General features: G+C 47.7%; 1 protein-coding gene across 3 annotated transcripts in view; it reads left to right on the plus strand.

The window, feature by feature from the left end:
• kmt2d (lysine (K)-specific methyltransferase 2D) overlaps positions 1–15,603 on the plus strand; it is a 42,450-nt gene that overhangs the window by 7,427 nt on the left and 19,420 nt on the right. For all 3 annotated transcript variants that reach the window (XM_014135873.2, XM_014135876.2, XM_014135875.2), the window contains exons 10-30: positions 92–405; positions 606–1,477; positions 1,856–2,005; positions 2,253–2,369; positions 2,620–2,739; positions 2,901–3,005; positions 3,260–3,441; positions 3,804–3,968; positions 7,500–7,609; positions 7,721–7,768; positions 7,991–8,179; positions 8,529–8,708; positions 8,994–9,134; positions 9,430–9,560; positions 9,815–10,115; positions 10,319–10,492; positions 10,689–10,997; positions 12,724–12,848; positions 13,077–14,786; positions 14,957–15,127; positions 15,379–15,482. In XM_014135873.2, coding sequence (XP_013991348.2) covers positions 92–405; positions 606–1,477; positions 1,856–2,005; positions 2,253–2,369; positions 2,620–2,739; positions 2,901–3,005; positions 3,260–3,441; positions 3,804–3,968; positions 7,500–7,609; positions 7,721–7,768; positions 7,991–8,179; positions 8,529–8,708; positions 8,994–9,134; positions 9,430–9,560; positions 9,815–10,115; positions 10,319–10,492; positions 10,689–10,997; positions 12,724–12,848; positions 13,077–14,786; positions 14,957–15,127; positions 15,379–15,482 — 5,718 coding nt within the window. The remainder of the gene's footprint in view (positions 1–91; positions 406–605; positions 1,478–1,855; positions 2,006–2,252; positions 2,370–2,619; positions 2,740–2,900; positions 3,006–3,259; positions 3,442–3,803; positions 3,969–7,499; positions 7,610–7,720; positions 7,769–7,990; positions 8,180–8,528; positions 8,709–8,993; positions 9,135–9,429; positions 9,561–9,814; positions 10,116–10,318; positions 10,493–10,688; positions 10,998–12,723; positions 12,849–13,076; positions 14,787–14,956; positions 15,128–15,378; positions 15,483–15,603) is intronic.

Consider the following 15,603-nt stretch of genomic DNA (forward strand, 5'->3'; position numbering starts at 1 on the left):
AACAACAACTGTGGTCATTGCTAACTTTTTATGTAGCACTTGTCCCACTTTCGTTCATTCATTCTTGACCATTCCTCTGTCATCGACCTAGGTGGGTGCACAGTGAGTGCTCCTCTACGTCGGAGCCACCTGAGGAAAAGTGCATCTGTTCGCTCTGCCGAGACAGAGAGCCTGCGCCAGACCCTGTCACACAGACCAACGGACAGACGGACACAATGGAGATGCAGCCCACAGAGACGGGGTCTGAGGTGACGATAGAAGGACGGACGGACACCGTTGCCGAGATGACAATCCAGGCGGACGCAGCAGCTGAAGTTCCGATGGAAAGGCAGACGGACGTGTCTGAGGAGGTGACTGTAGATCAGGTGGAGACCAATACGGACGAGGAGGTGCCCATGGAGCTGGGTAGGTTGACTTGACTGTTTTTTGTTGTTGTTATACTTGATAAAAGGGAAGAGTTAACAGTTAGCTCCATCTCTGAAAGAGCGGCACGACAAACTCTACCCACGTTCTTACCTAAGCCATCCAATTTCTGTGACCCGCGATAGAATGGTAGTACACAGAGTGCATGATGGGAGTGGTGAAGCTGACTTTTTTTTCAACAGGGACGGAGGCTAAAGTGGTAGAAACGACTGAGAGCACCATGGAGGTGGTGCCTCAGCTGGAAACGGAGGAAGTCCCTGCAGAACAGCCCATGGTCCAGGCTGAGGTTATAGAAGAATGTCAAACAACCGAACAACAGGAGGCTCCTAGTTTACCTGTGGCTGTTGCGGAAGAGAGAACAGAGGATGCTTCCAACCAGATGCCCCATCCCCAGGTCAGCTATGTCCCTGTCCTTGAGTCTCCGGAGTCACCAGAACAGCAACCGCCGCAGTCACCAGAACCAGCACCGGTAGTGCAGCTCGGCCCTGACCACAGAAAGGAGAAGGAGAGGGAGGAGGAGGTCAAGCCCTCAACAGAGCAGCAGTCCACACAGGAGGAGGAGAAGATGAGCGGTGAGGGCATGTCTACCACCAAGCCATCCATTCGGGACTCGCCAGAGTCACCGACCCCTCCCATCTCCATGCAAGAGGCGGGGCATGTTTCCATGGACACAGATGAGGCGGGGCTAAAGGAGGAACGCTCAGGGTCTCCCATTCCTCCTGCTCCACAGGCCGACACACAGGAGGCTGCTCCTTCTACTGTGGACATGGAGGACAGGGGGACTCACTCTGAGGAGGAGGAGGAGTTTGTAGAAGAAGAGGAGGAGCAGCAGGGGAAGGAGGCAGACGGAGAGGGTCACCATAGTCATCACAGAAGGGTCAAGATCAAGCAGGAGCCCCAGGACCCCACGGAGGAGCAGGAGGAGACGAAGCCTGATCAACTCCTCCTGGATGAGATGTCCAACCAAAGCCACCAGAGTCACGGGGACGAGAGCAGCTCTGGCTTCCTGGGCTCCCCGGCCGAGAACGAGGCTGAGGCAGAGCCTGACGCACAGGTAATGGGGGAAGACACATTGACGTTTATAAATCACGTTTAAAACCTCACCTTTTTAGCTTGGCCTTTTTAAAAGGGAAATCTGCAGTTCAAACAATAACAAAGTGTCACCCTGCTACTGTTTTGGTAAAAAGCTGAAATTCATGGACAGAGCTATGGATACAAGGACTGACCATCCAGTCAAAAAATGGATGTAGCAACCGCAGAGTGCCCTTTTAATCAGTCATTTTGTTGTTTTAGACATCCATGGAGTTTTATGCTTCTATTTTCATCCCTTTTACTGCTTTTCGTTTGCTTTTACATTCATTTTATTGTTTTACTGTTTAGTGTGTTGCAATTTTAAATGCACTTTGAATAAAGCTCGATTTTGATTTGACAGCTGTCCATGGAGCTTAGCCTGATGCCCACCGGACGCTCGCGTTCCGACTCCCTACTCACTGAGACGGACGACTCGCTGCCCTTTGACCCCCTCAAACCAGACGGGGAGAAGAAGAGGAGAGGCTCTCCGGGACGCTCCCGGGTCAAACAGGTACGGTCCAGTTACAAGTCGGTGTCCAAAGACAATCAACACTCATTCAAAAGTCTAACTCTGCCATAGGGCTTTTGTTGTTATGAAAGACCCATTTCACAATGACTTTGAGATTCCAAAACTGTCTCTGCTAAATGTTCTGTGTTATATGTTGGCTAATGGCTAGATGCAGTGGTGTTACTCATCAGTTCTAAAACCTGTCAGTTATGTGATGAGTTACTGACATGGTTGGTGTTGGTCTTTTCAGGGGCGGGGCAGCAGCAGTTTCCCGGGGAAGCGGCGCCCTCGCGGTGGTGGCGGTGGGAGGGGCCGTGGCGGAAGGAACCGCCTCAAAGCCATGGCCTCCTGCATCGACGCCTTCCTGGTGAGTAAAACCGATCGACGACCCCGGAACATTCAGCCGTTCAAACGTAATTTATTCACTAGCTCGCTCACTCACTCACTTCATTATGTCAACATTGAACCTTACCGTAGATGCAAACCACAGCGGCAATTTGTCATGGAACTCTAGAATGTTTGGAACTTGATCTCTGTCTAAAGTTCATTCGATACAGATCACTTGATTGTAACTTGATATCAGAATGTGATTGGCTCTGTGTTATTGCTTATCCCAGCTGAGCATGACAGCAGCAGACACTGGACTGAGTAAGGAGGAGGAGGAGGGGGAGGAAGATGAGGCTATGCAGAACACGGTGGTGCTTTTCTCCAACACCGATAAATTTGTCCTGCTTCAGGTAATTCTGGTCTTATGCTTTTCAGTTTGATATTTTTTCAGTTCCCCGGTTTTGGCATGTACCATGTCAGACAATCTTAGACATTTTTAAGCATCTTCACTGTAACCCAAGCTGTCTGTGTTTTTCCCTTCTCGCTCTCTCTCTCTCTCTCTCTCTCTCAGGACATGTGTGTGGTGTGTGGCAGTTTTGGGAAGGGTGTGGAGGGGCAACTGTTGGCATGTGCTCAGTGTGCACAGTGTTACCATCCATACTGTGTGAACAGCAAAGTAAGCAACTTCTTTATTCTTTATAACGTCTTTATACAGCTAGTCTTCCTAATAATATTACGTAGCGCGCCTTTCGCACATGCTTTGCAATAGGCCACTATAAAGAAATAAAACTAAGGTTCAAGAGTTACAACACATGTGCCTCTGGCTTCATCTTGATGCCATTATCAGAAATCAAACGTGAACTGTTAAATGTGTTATTTGTGTTTTAATTTTTTTCCCACTGTACCCCCCCCTTCTCCTTCCTCCTGCAGATGACTAAGATGATGCTGCGTAAGGGCTGGCGTTGTCTGGAATGCATCGTGTGTGAGGTGTGTGGTAAGGCCTCGGACCCGGCCCGCCTGCTGCTGTGTGACGACTGTGACGTCAGCTACCACACCTACTGCCTGGACCCACCCCTACATACTGTACCCAAGGGGGGATGGAAATGCAAATGGTAAACATGAATCCCAGCTCTTTCTCTCTCTCTTCAAATATACCCATAAAGAAGCAACGACAGCAACTCTTTCACCGTGATAGCCTGTTCGGTCATGTTTCTGGGTCTGAATAAGGTTGAAATGGAAATTCACTTGTACCAGAATCTGCATAGTATGCTCCCCAAAAAAAAGTCCTGAAGTTTAACGTTAAAAGCTCAGATGTCTATCTTTTTACTTTCTGTTTCTCGGTTACATCTGAACTTCTACATTTTCACGAACAGTACCAGCAACAAGAATTACACCACCATTTTGAACATTCACCTGTCTGATAGTGTACTTGAACCTGATTGCTCATTGTTCCTGTTGTCTGTTCCTTGTGTAGGTGTGTGAGCTGTATGCAGTGTGGTGCCAGCAGCCCGGGGTTCCACTGTGAGTGGCAGAACAACTACACCCACTGTGGCCCCTGTGCCAGCCTGGTCACCTGCCCTGTCTGCAGGGAGAACTTCATGGAGGAGGAGCTGCTGCTGCAGTGCCAACACTGTGACAGGTGGGTACCACTCATTACAACTACACAAACATACATACAGATATCCGGAAGGTTGTTGAGATAAAGATATATGTACAGTACCAGTCAGAAGTTTGGACACCTACTCATTCAAGGGTTTTCTTTATTTTTTTACTATTTTCTGCATTGTAGAATAATAGTTTAGACATCAAAACTATGAAATAACACATGGAATCATTTAGTAACCATAAAAGTGTTAAACAAATCTAAATATTATTTTGATTTGAGATTCTTCAAAGTAGCCACCCTTTGCCTTGATGACAGCTTTGCACACTCTTGGCATTCTCTCAACCAGCTTCACCTGGAATGCTTTTCCAACAGTCTTGAAGGACTTCCCACATATGCTGAGCACTTGGCTGATTTTCCTTCACTCTACGGTCCAACTTATCCCAAACCATCTCAATTGGGTTGAGGTCGGGTGATTGTGGAAGCCAGGTCATCTGATGCATCACTCTCCTTCTTGGTCAAATAGCCCTTACACAGCCTGGAGATGTGTTGGGTCATTGTCCTGTTGAAAAACAAATTATCGTCCCACTAAGCGCAAACCAGATGGGATGGCATTTCATTGCAGAATGCTGTGGTACCCATGCTGGTTAAGGTTGCCTTGAATTCTAATTAAATCATCATCATACCACCTCCATGCTTCACTGTGGGAACTACAAATGCGGAGATCATCCGTGCACCTACTCTGCGCCCCACAAAGACACGGCGGTTGGAACCAAAAGTCTCACATTTGGACTCATCAGACCAAAGGACAGATTTCCACCGGTCTAATGTCCATTGCTTGTGTTTCTTGGCCCAAGCAAGTCTCTTCTTATTATTGGTGTCCTTTAGTAGTGGTTTCTTTGCAGCAATTTGACCATGAAGGCCTGATTCACGCAGTCTCCTCTGAACAGTTGATGTTGAGATGTGTCTGTTACTTGAACTCTGTGAAGCATTTATTTGGGCTGCAATTTCTGAGGCTGGTAACTCTAATGAACTTATCCTCTGCTTCAGAGTTAACTATGGGTCTTCCTTTCCTGTGGCGGTCCTCATGAGATCCAGTTTCATCCATAGTGCTTGATGGCTTTTGCGACTGCACCTGAAGAAAGTTGTTGAAATTTTCCCGATTTACTGACCTTCATGTCTTAAAGTAATGATGGACTGGCGTTTCTCTTTGTTTATTTGAGCTGTTCTTGGGCTATCTTCTGTATACCACCCCTACCATGTCACAACACAACTGATTTGGCTCAAACGCATTAAGAAGGAAAGAAATTCCACAGATTAACTTTTAACAAGGCACACCTGTTAATTGAAATGCATTCCAGGTGACTACTTTATGAAGCTGGTTGAGAGAATGCCAAGAGTGTGCAAAGCTGTCATCAAGGCGAAAGGTGGCTGGCTACTTTGAAGAATCTGAAATAAAAAAAAATGAATTTGATTTGTTCAACACTTTTTTTGGTTACTGCATGAATCCATGGGTGTTATTTCATAGTTTTGATGTCTTCACTATTCTACAATGTAGAAAATAGCTATAACCCTTGAATGAGTCAGTGTCCAAACTTTTGACTGATACTGTGTGTATGTATGTACAGTTGAAGTCGGAAGTTTGCATACACTTAGGTTGGAGTCATTAAAACTCGTTTTTCAACCACTCCACAAATTTCTTGTTAACAAACTATAGTTTTGGCAAGTCGGTTAGGACATCTACTTTGTGCATGACACAAGTAATTTTTCCAACAATTGTTTACAGACAAATTATTTCACTTGTAAGGTGAAATGTAAACTTCCGACTTCAACTGTGTGTATGTACAATTGAAGTCGGAAGTTTACATACACCTTAGCCAAATACATTTGAACTCCGTTTTTCACAATTCCTGACATTTAATCCAAGTAAAAATTCCATGTCTTAGGTCAGTTAGGATCACCACTTTATTTTAAGAATGTGAAATGTCAGAATAGTAGCAGAGAGAATGATTTATTTCAGATTTGATTTCTTTCATCACATTCCCAGTGGGTCAGAAGTTTACATACACTCAATTAGTATTTGGTAGCATTGCCTTTAAATTGTTTAACTTGGGTCAAACGTTTCGGGTAGCCTTCCACAAGCTTCCCATTAATAAGTTGGGTGAATTTTGGCCCATTCCTCCAGACAAAGCTGGTCTAACTGAGTCAGGTTTGTAGGCCTCCTTGCTCGCACATGCTTTTTCAGTTCTGCCCACAAATTTTCTATGGGATGAGGTCAGGACTTTGTGATGTCCACTCCAATACCTTGACTTTGTTGTCCTTAAGCCATTTTGTCACAACTTTGGAAGTATGCTTGGGGTCATTGTCCATTTGGAAGACCCATTTGCGACCAAGCTTTACCTTCCTGACTGATGTCTTGAGATGTTGCTTCAATATATCCACATAATTTTACTTCCTCATGATGCCATCTATTTTGTGAAGTGCACCAGTCCCTCCTGCAGCAAAGCACCCCTACAACAGGATTCTGTCACCCCCGTGCTTCATGGTTGGGATGGTGTTCTTCGGCTTGCAAGCATCCCTTTTTCCTCCAAACATAACGAGGGTCATTATGGCCACACAGTTCTATTTTTGTTTCTCCATTTCTCCAAAAAGTACGATCTTTGTCCCCATGTGCAGTTGCAAACCGTAGTCTGGCTTTTTTTATGGCGGTTTTGGAGCAGTGGCTCCTTCCTAGCTGAGCGGCCTTTCAGGTTATGTCGATATAGGACTCGTTTTACTGTGGATATAGATACTTTTGTACCTGTTTCCTCCAGCATCTTCACAAGGTACTTTGCTGTTGTTCTGGGATTGATCTGCACTTTTCGCACAAGTACGTTCATCTCTAGAAGACAGAACGCGTCTCCTTCCTGAGCGGTGTGACGGCTGCGTGGTCCCATGGTGTTTATACTTGCGCACTATTGTTTGTACAGATGAACGTGGTACCTTCAGGCGTTTGGAAATTGCTCCCAAGGATGAACCAGACTTGTGGAGGTCTACAATTTTGTTTCTGAGGCCTTGGCTGATTTTCTTTTCATTTTCCCATGATGTCAAGCAAAGAGGCACAGAGTTTGAAGGTAGGCCTTGAAATACATCCACAGTTACACCTCCAATTGACTGAAATGATGTCAGTTAGCCTATCAGAAGCTTCTAAAGGCATGACATTTTCTGGAATTTTCCAAGCTGTTTAAAGGCATTGTCAATTTAGTGTATGTGAACTTCTGACCCACTAGAATTGTGATACAGTGAAATAATCTGTCTGTAAACAATTGTTGGGAAAATGACTTGTCATACACAAAGTAGATGTCCTAACCGACTTGCCAAACTATAGTTTGTTAACAAGAAATTTGTGGAGTGGTTGAAAAACGAGTTTTAATGACTTCAACCTAAGTGTATGTATATTAGGCTAAAGAGAAGAGGACCCAAGACATATCCTTTAGGGACCCCTGTTCTACTGTTTTGGCTGTACCATGTTAATGCTTTATCCAGAAAGAGTGGCATCTCTTTCATCGTGTGTTTCTTTCCATGTAGATGGGTGCACGCGGTGTGTGAGAGTCTGTACACTGAGGACGAGGTGGAGCAAGCTTCTGATGAGGGCTTTGCCTGCACCTCCTGCACTCCCTACGTCCCCAAACCCATAGGTAAGCCTATCAACTTAAAACCAGTCCATTTGATTAGAAGAAAGTGAGAACGGTGACGACATGAAATGTGTTCTGTAATTCTCACACTTCCCCCCCCCGGATTGTCTGCAGTAACAGTGGATACGACCTACATGACAGCCATGAAGATAAAAGAACCAGGTTGGTTTTCTCTCTTTTTAACTGTTTATATGTAAGGACACATGACGTTTTTCACCTCCCAAGGTGCCTTACACCGACCTCTTGTAGTTTTAACAATCTGCACATTTTTATTTGTATGTATCCAAGTAATTGTTGTTTTGTTTAGCAGAAATAGCACTCACTCATCAAATGTTTGTGTAGTTTTATCAGTCGTCAACCCTCGCTCCTCCCTGTCCCACCCAGAGCGTCAGTTCTACCGGTTGGAGGGAGTGTGGCTGACCGAGACGGGCATGTCCCTGCTGCGTAGCATTTCTATGTCTCCCCTACACAAGAGACGGCAGCGGCGTTCCCGCCTGGATATGCTGTGTGGCGACGGAGGGCATGACGGCATTGAGCTAAGAGAGGGCGAGGGAGACGGGGACGAGGGAAAAGGTGGGTGGACTTTCTGCTGTTTTGTTTCTCTAAGTGACCTGGGTTTCTATAGGAGGAGGATGAAATTGCTCCATGCCTTGACATTGATCGAAGGTCAGATTTGCCATTATCCCCTAATTGGTTTCAGGTTCAGATTTGGGGTTGCTAACTGATCCTAGATGTGTGTTTTGAACACCTTCTATCAAGAGTTGTTAGAGAACTTTTTTATATGTCATCTTGGACCTTGTTGAATGACATTTTATTTTTCTTCAAGAGGTGATTCCTTACCTCATGCATGTATTTGTGCACCCGCTTCGGTCTGTCACTTCCTCTGCATTGACCATGAATCTCTCGCTCTCTGTTGTTCCAGGCTGTGGGGAGCCCATGGAATGTGAGACCGGAGCCCCTGGTGTAAAACAGGAGCCTCCAGGGAGCCCAGACAGAGAGCTGGGAGCAGAGGGAGGTGGTGAGGGGATGGAGGAGGGCCTCAAAGGAGGAGTAGAGGAGACTGACGATGGGAAGAAGAGGAAGAGGAAACCCTACAGACCAGGTCAGAGGGCACTCTAACTAGACATATTGGTTAAAATTCTATTTGTTTCCTTTGCGACGCTTTAGCCTTGCTTGATCGAGCTTGCCTGGTGCAATGGGACTAATAGAATAGTCCTAAATGTGCAGGTCTGGCACTCCAGACAGACTCAATCAAACACAGAAAGTATTTGAAAGAAAACATACTATTAGAACCCAGGTCTGTCCTACAGACCCCTGTAGTGAGAGCATATCATTTGTCACCGCTCTATGACGGTCACATTCAAATAAACATTTATATTTCCTGCAGGGATCGGTGGCTTCATGGTGCGCCAGAGGAAGTGTCACACGCGGATGAAGAAAGGTCTGTTTCCCCATCTGTCTCATCTGGCTGGAGACGGGACAATTGCTACAGATGGACGGACGGGAGAGAAACCAGCCGTAGAGGAAGGCAAGTTACAACAGCCACCCACTGCCATTGTACTGGTCAAACACTGAAATATTCGGATCTGTTGGAGAGAGGTCAAATTCTTAGACATTTTGTAAAAAAAATATAATAAACCTTTCAGGACTGCTGCGGAAATAAGTTATTGTTCATGTGCTTTCATGTCTCATCCTCCGGGTTTCAAATGTACATTGTGTCGATGTGTGATTTTATTTGCAACCCAAAACAAAATGTTTAAATATAATTAAACTCCTGCTTTCAAAATTGCCATTCTGAAATGACACGTGTTGTTTGTTGACAGGGCCCCACCCAGACACACCTATAGATGGCCCCCCGGAGACTAAGCCAGCTGAGGGAGAGGGGGAGCAGGCCAAGAAACGACGAGGCAGGAAGAAGAGCAAACTGGAGGACATGTTCCCAGCTTACCTGCAGGTACATTCTCTCTCGCCACCTCTCACCATGGCTATTCTAAAGACTTCAGTTAGCAACCTAAAGGAACCAGTTTCCCGGGCACAAATTAAGCCTAGTGGAATACAAAGCATGCTCAATTGAGATTCTCCATTGAAGTTCCTTCTTAGTCCAAGGCTAGACTTAAATCTGTGTCTGGGGAAACTAGCCCGCAGTGTCGAGAGACCAACTCCCATATAGGACTAGCTAACATCAGAGTTATCTATCTCTCTGTGCAGGAGGCGTTCTTTGGTAAACAACTGATGGACCTGAGTAAGAAGGCTCTCCTGGTTCCCCCAGGACCGAGGCATCATGGTGCCATGGGTCTCCTCCGACCTCCAGTGCCCCATGCACCTGGGGCCAGACCCACCGCACCTGACACAATGGAGGCCAGGGAGCGAGTGATGGGGTCTGGGATGCACCTGAAGCAGGAGGGGGGTGAAGGATCCCAGCCTCAGGGCGAGGGAGCAGGGTCGTCTTCGACTGTCAAAGAACCAAGTTCGACGGACCCTCAAGGCTCCGACACGGAGAAGAATGAAGGTAAAGAGATCACGGTGATGCTGAAATGTTGCAGATTAATAAAAGGGATACTTGACCAGCCTAGTGTGCAGGAGCTTCTTTTCTTTGGGTGAGAGATCTGTGTGCTGGAGTTGCAGGTGTTTAGTTTTGCCATATGCTACCAGTTTGGTCTTGACAGATGCTTTTTCCCACTAGTCTAACATGCCTCCTGTTCTGTCTCCTAGGTCTTCCTCAGGGCATGGAGAGTCAGGACTCTGAGCAGTTCTTCAGGAAGGTCCTGGGAACGTCAGAGGGGGCCTCTTTAGGAGGGTCTCTACAGAGCAGCATGAGGCCCATCCTGGAGGGAGTCAAGGGGGAGATGAACCGCAGTGGTCTGCCGCAGAGGAGCCTCCTCACTGGTACAGGCCTAGAGAGCTCACTTTCATAGGAAGTGGAAATGAGTGTGACGTTGAACTTAAGACATCTCACTAAGAGAAAGGAGTAGAAAATGTGAACAGTGTGATGAAATATGGAGCAATAGTTTGTTGTCGTTAAGGAACTGTTAGGCTCATGGTAAAGCAGGACATGTCACTCATACAAGCTGATCCCTTTCAGGGTCGCTGCCCTCAGCTGGTGTGATGGACTCCTTCCCTGGACTCTCTCAGTCTCCGTTTTTCGACATGCGGGACCGGGCAGGTCTGTTCAGTCCAGACGGGGGAGAGGAGAGCCCATGGGCGACCCCCTCCACCCCTGCCACACCCTCCACTCCCCCTACCCCCGGCGAGGTAGATGGAGACGGGCTGTCCTATAACCAGCGCAGCCTCCAGCGCTGGGAGAAGGACGAGGAGCTAGGAGAGATGTCCACCATCTCCCCTGTACTCTACGCAAACACAAACTTCCCCACTCTCAGACGGGACTACCCAGGTGAGTGGATGGAGGGAGATCTTAGTTAGAAGAAAAAAAAGACAGACAATGAATAAGTGGACTTTTCTCATTTTTAGGACATGTTTGCTCTGGATGGGATGGTGCTTCCAAAGTTCTAATGAAATAAACTTTTTTGTTATCTCTGAAAATGAAGCAAATATCAAATGTTTTGACTTCAGTTTACCGGAATATACAGTACTATTCAAAAGTTTGGACACACCTACTCATTCAACAGTTTTTCTTAATTTTTACTATTTTCTACATTGTAGAATAATAGTGAAGACATCAAAACGATGAAATAACACATGGAATCATGTAGTAACCAAAAAAGTGTTAAAAAAAATCACAATATATTTCAGATTCTTCAAAGTAGCCACCCTTTGCCTTGATGACAGCTTTGCACACTCTTGGCATTCTCTCAACCAGCTTCATGAGGAATGCTTTTACAACAATCTTGAAGGACTTCCCACATATGCTGAGCACTTGTTGGCTGATTTTCCTTCACTCTGCGGTCCAACTCATGCCAAACCATCTCAATTGGTTTGAGGTCAGGTGATTTGTGGAGGCCAGGTCATCTGATGCATCACTCTGCTTCTTGGTCAAATAGCCCTTACACAGCCTGGAGGTGTGTTGGGTCATTGTCCTGTTGAAAAACAAATGATAGTCCCACTAAGCGCAAACCAGTAGGATAGCGTATCGCTGCAGAATGCTGTGGTAGCCATGCTGGTTAAGTGTCCCTTGAATTCTAAATAAATCACAGACAGTTTCACCAGCAAAGCACCATCACACCACTTCCTCCATGCTTCATGGTGGGAACCACACATACGGAGGTCTGTTCACCTCTGCATCTCACAAAGACACAGCGGTTGGAACAAAAACATCTCACATTTGGACTTTGCACCGGTCTAATGTCCATTGCTTGTGTTTCTTGGCCCAAGCAAGTCTCTTCTTATTATTGGTGTCCTTTAGTAGTGGTTTCTTTGCAGCAATTCTACCATGAAGGCCTGATTCACGCAGTCTCCTCTGAACAGTTGATGTTGAGATGTGTCTGTTACTTGAACTTTGAAGCATTTATTTGGGCTGCAATTTCTGAGGCTGGTAAGTCTATTGAACTTATCCTCTGCAGCAGAGGTAACTCTGGGCCTTCCTTTCCCATGCTTGATGGTGTTTGCGACTGCACTTGAAGAAAGTTCTTGAAATGTTCTTGATTGACTGACCTTCATGTCTTAGTGGACTGTTGTTTCTCTTTGCTTATTTGAGCTGTTCTTGCCATAATATGGACTTGGTCTTTTACCAAATAGGGCTATCTTCTGTATACCACCCCTACCATGTCACAACACAACTGATTTGGCTCAAATGCATTAAGAAGGAAAGAAATTCCACAGATTAACTTTTAACAAGGCACACCTGTTAATTGAAATGCATTCCAGGTGACCTCACGAAGCCGGTTGAGAGAATGCCAAGTGTGTGCAAAGCTGTCATCAAGGCAAAGGGTGGCTACTTTAAAGAATATCAAATATAAAATATATTTGATTTGTTATACACTTCTGGTTACTACATGATTCCATATGTGTTACTTCGTAGTTTTGATGTCTTCAGTACTCTACAATGTAGAAAATAGTAAAAAAATAAATAAAGAAAAACCCTTGAATGAGTAGGTGTGTCCAAACGTTTGACTGGTACTGTATTTAATGTAAGTTGTGATCCTCTCTCTCCTCTCTGACAGACTGGTCCAGTCGGTGTAAACAGATCATGAAGATCTGGAGGAAGGTTTCAGCTGCAGACAAGGTTCCTTTTCTGCAAAAGGCCAAAGACAACAGAGCAGCTCAGCGGATCAACAAGGCACAGAAGGTGGGAGTTTAGGCCAGATAATTGATTCATAGGGCCAGCTTCCTTGATTCAGATCAAGCCCATGCCTGGACCAAAAAATATGTTTGGAATTTCCAATGACAATGCTTTTAATGCACTTCAAGACTTAATCTGGGTCCAGGAAACCAGCCCAAATCATAAGTTTGTCACTTTAAGGATGTCTACATACAGTCTCCTTGCCTTTTTCTAACTCTCTCTTCTCTTATACAGCAGGCAGAGAGCCAAGTGTGTCGGCCCATCAAGACAGAGGATGATGGTGGTGTTCGGGTCAAAGGTGAACGTCCAAGCCTGCACCTCCAGATCCCCCCGCCCTCAGGTTCTGTCTCCAACCCCTCCCAGCCCAGCTCGGCAGAGAGCCCCTTCCCCTTCCACCCTGACTCGGGTTCCTCTTCCGTTTTCTTCCCCGACGGTCCTCTCAAGACCCCGGGCTCGGCATCGGCAGATATGAGGACAGATCCCTTTGCCAAGCAGCCTCCCCAGTCCCCCCACACCTCTCACCACTCCCACCCCTCCACCCCATACTCCTCCCACCAGGCCGCCTCCAGCCCCATGCAGGGCCAGGCATCTTCCTCAGGTTACCCCCATCCTGGCCCGCAGGGCCCTCTTCAGGGACGGCCGGCCAGCCTCGGCCCCTTCGACATGCACCCAGGGACTCCCCGGCGGTCTCAGCAGGTGGACCCATTTTTCAGGCCACAACAACAGATCCAGTGTCACCTGCCCCAGTCACAGCAGGGCTCTCAGGAGCACATAGGCCCCCCAGAAAGCCCTCGGTGCAGGGGTGGAGGGCCTGGGGACTCCCCTCTCTTCTCCCCGCCCCACACCACCCACTATGGAGACCCATTTCGAGGCCAGCAGCAGGGGATGGGGCGTCCAGAATACGGTTCCTCCCCCTCCCATGTGTCCTCACCTGCTGGGATGGGACAGGGGCAGTACAGGGCTGATATGAGTGGGGGACCCTCTCCCCGCTCCTCCTCCACGGGACGCCAGGACCTGAGTAACACGGGCTCCCCTGCAGGGATGCTGGATTCTGGGGACGGCTTGTTCAAGGCTCCCATGACGCCCCGGATGCACCAAGGGGACAGCGGGGTGGTACTCAACCCTGGAGCCTCACCCAACCACCACTCTGAGGGCTACCGCCAGTCCCCCTCTACCCCGTTTCAGGACCCCTATGCCCAGCCTCCTCTCACCCCCAGACCCCAGTCTGGGGATAGCTGCTCCCCCCTCCCCCAGAGGCATCCCCAGGCCCAACAGGAGTCCTGCCCCAGGGTCCCCTCCAGTCCCCAGTCCCAAGGCAGCTCCCAGTCCCCCCTCACTCCTGGAGCCCTCTCCAATGATGCATTCTCTGTCCAGTCCCCGGCATCCAACTCGCGCTTCCAGTCACCTGACCCCTACTCCCAGCCCCCCTCGCGCCCCCAGTCCAGGGATCCCTTTGCTGCTTTGCACAAGCCCCCCCGGCCCACCTCCACTGTCCCAGAGGGCACCCCCAGCTACAGAGGCTCACCTCACCCCAACCAGCCTCCCTCACTCCCCCCGTCCTCCACCCCTGTCGGGGACCCTCTCTCTGGGAAGCCCTCTGGGCCGCCTGGGTTCACCCGGGGCCCCAACATGGCCTATCAGATGGCGCAGCAGCAGCAGCAACAACAACAACTCCTCCAGCAGCAGCAGCAACAACAACTCCTCCAGCAGCAACAACAACAACAACAGCAGCTCCAGCAGCAGCAACAGTCCCAGACTCAGGCCATGGGTGCCAACTTCCACTCCAGGATGGCCCCCCAGCAGGACCCCACAGCCCCCCAACCCCCGGATGCACCTCAAACCCAGGGGACTATGTCCGGCGCCCAGGAGATGCCTGACATGTCAGCGGTTCAGGATCCTTCACTACTGGACCTTAGTCCCTCTGAGCTGGAGAAGCAGAGACAGGTACATGTTCTGTTTGCTTTGCTTTAACAAGGATCTAATTTATTCCACTATGACTATGGGGCTAATCTTCTAAGAGTCCTTCAACATCATAAGAAAAATAATTGTCCCTTATTGTCATTCTTAGGCCCGATATAACCTCTGACGGGTGTTTCTTCTTCTTCCTCTGATAGCGACACAAACTGAGGGAGTTGTTGATCCGACAGCAGATGCAGCGAAACTCAATCCGGCAAGAGAAAGAGGCTGCAGCAGCCAGCAGTGCTGCCCCCTGTTGGCCCGGAGGAGACATGGCAGCCTATCAGCAAGACAAAGCCCGCCGCCGTGCTCCACCACCCTACCCACAGGTACGCTATAATATGTCGAACAACATGTCCGACATCAACTTGCATCAACTTGGGTCAGGCTCAAAATGTTTTGAATCTGAGTGGATCTGGGGAGGTACTACTTAAACCTGTACAATAAGAACACACTTGTTTTCCAAAAAGTTTTCAACGTTTTCTACCGGTTACTTAATATTTTATTTGAATTGCCCTTGAGGGTATTAATAAAGTTGTAATTGAATTGAATAGTAGGCCCTTGTTGTTTGTCCCAATAGGACCGTGCTGCTGCTGGTGCCCAGGCAGCATTAGCAGGGAAGATGGAAGGTGGCCGTCTGCCACCCCCAGGAACCCCTGCCATGATGGACCCCAACCAGCTCAGGTATACACTCAAATCTCTCCTTTCTCTTCCATCTGTGTTTTCTCTTTCTTAAATGCCCACACAGCTGTACATTGAAAGAAATGCCATCAGGAGTTATTTCAGCCAAAATAACCTTTTGTGC

The sequence above is a fragment of the Salmo salar genome, chromosome ssa13 (assembly GCF_905237065.1).
Source record: "Salmo salar chromosome ssa13, Ssal_v3.1, whole genome shotgun sequence".
NCBI classification, from domain to species: Eukaryota; Metazoa; Chordata; class Actinopteri; order Salmoniformes; family Salmonidae; genus Salmo; species Salmo salar.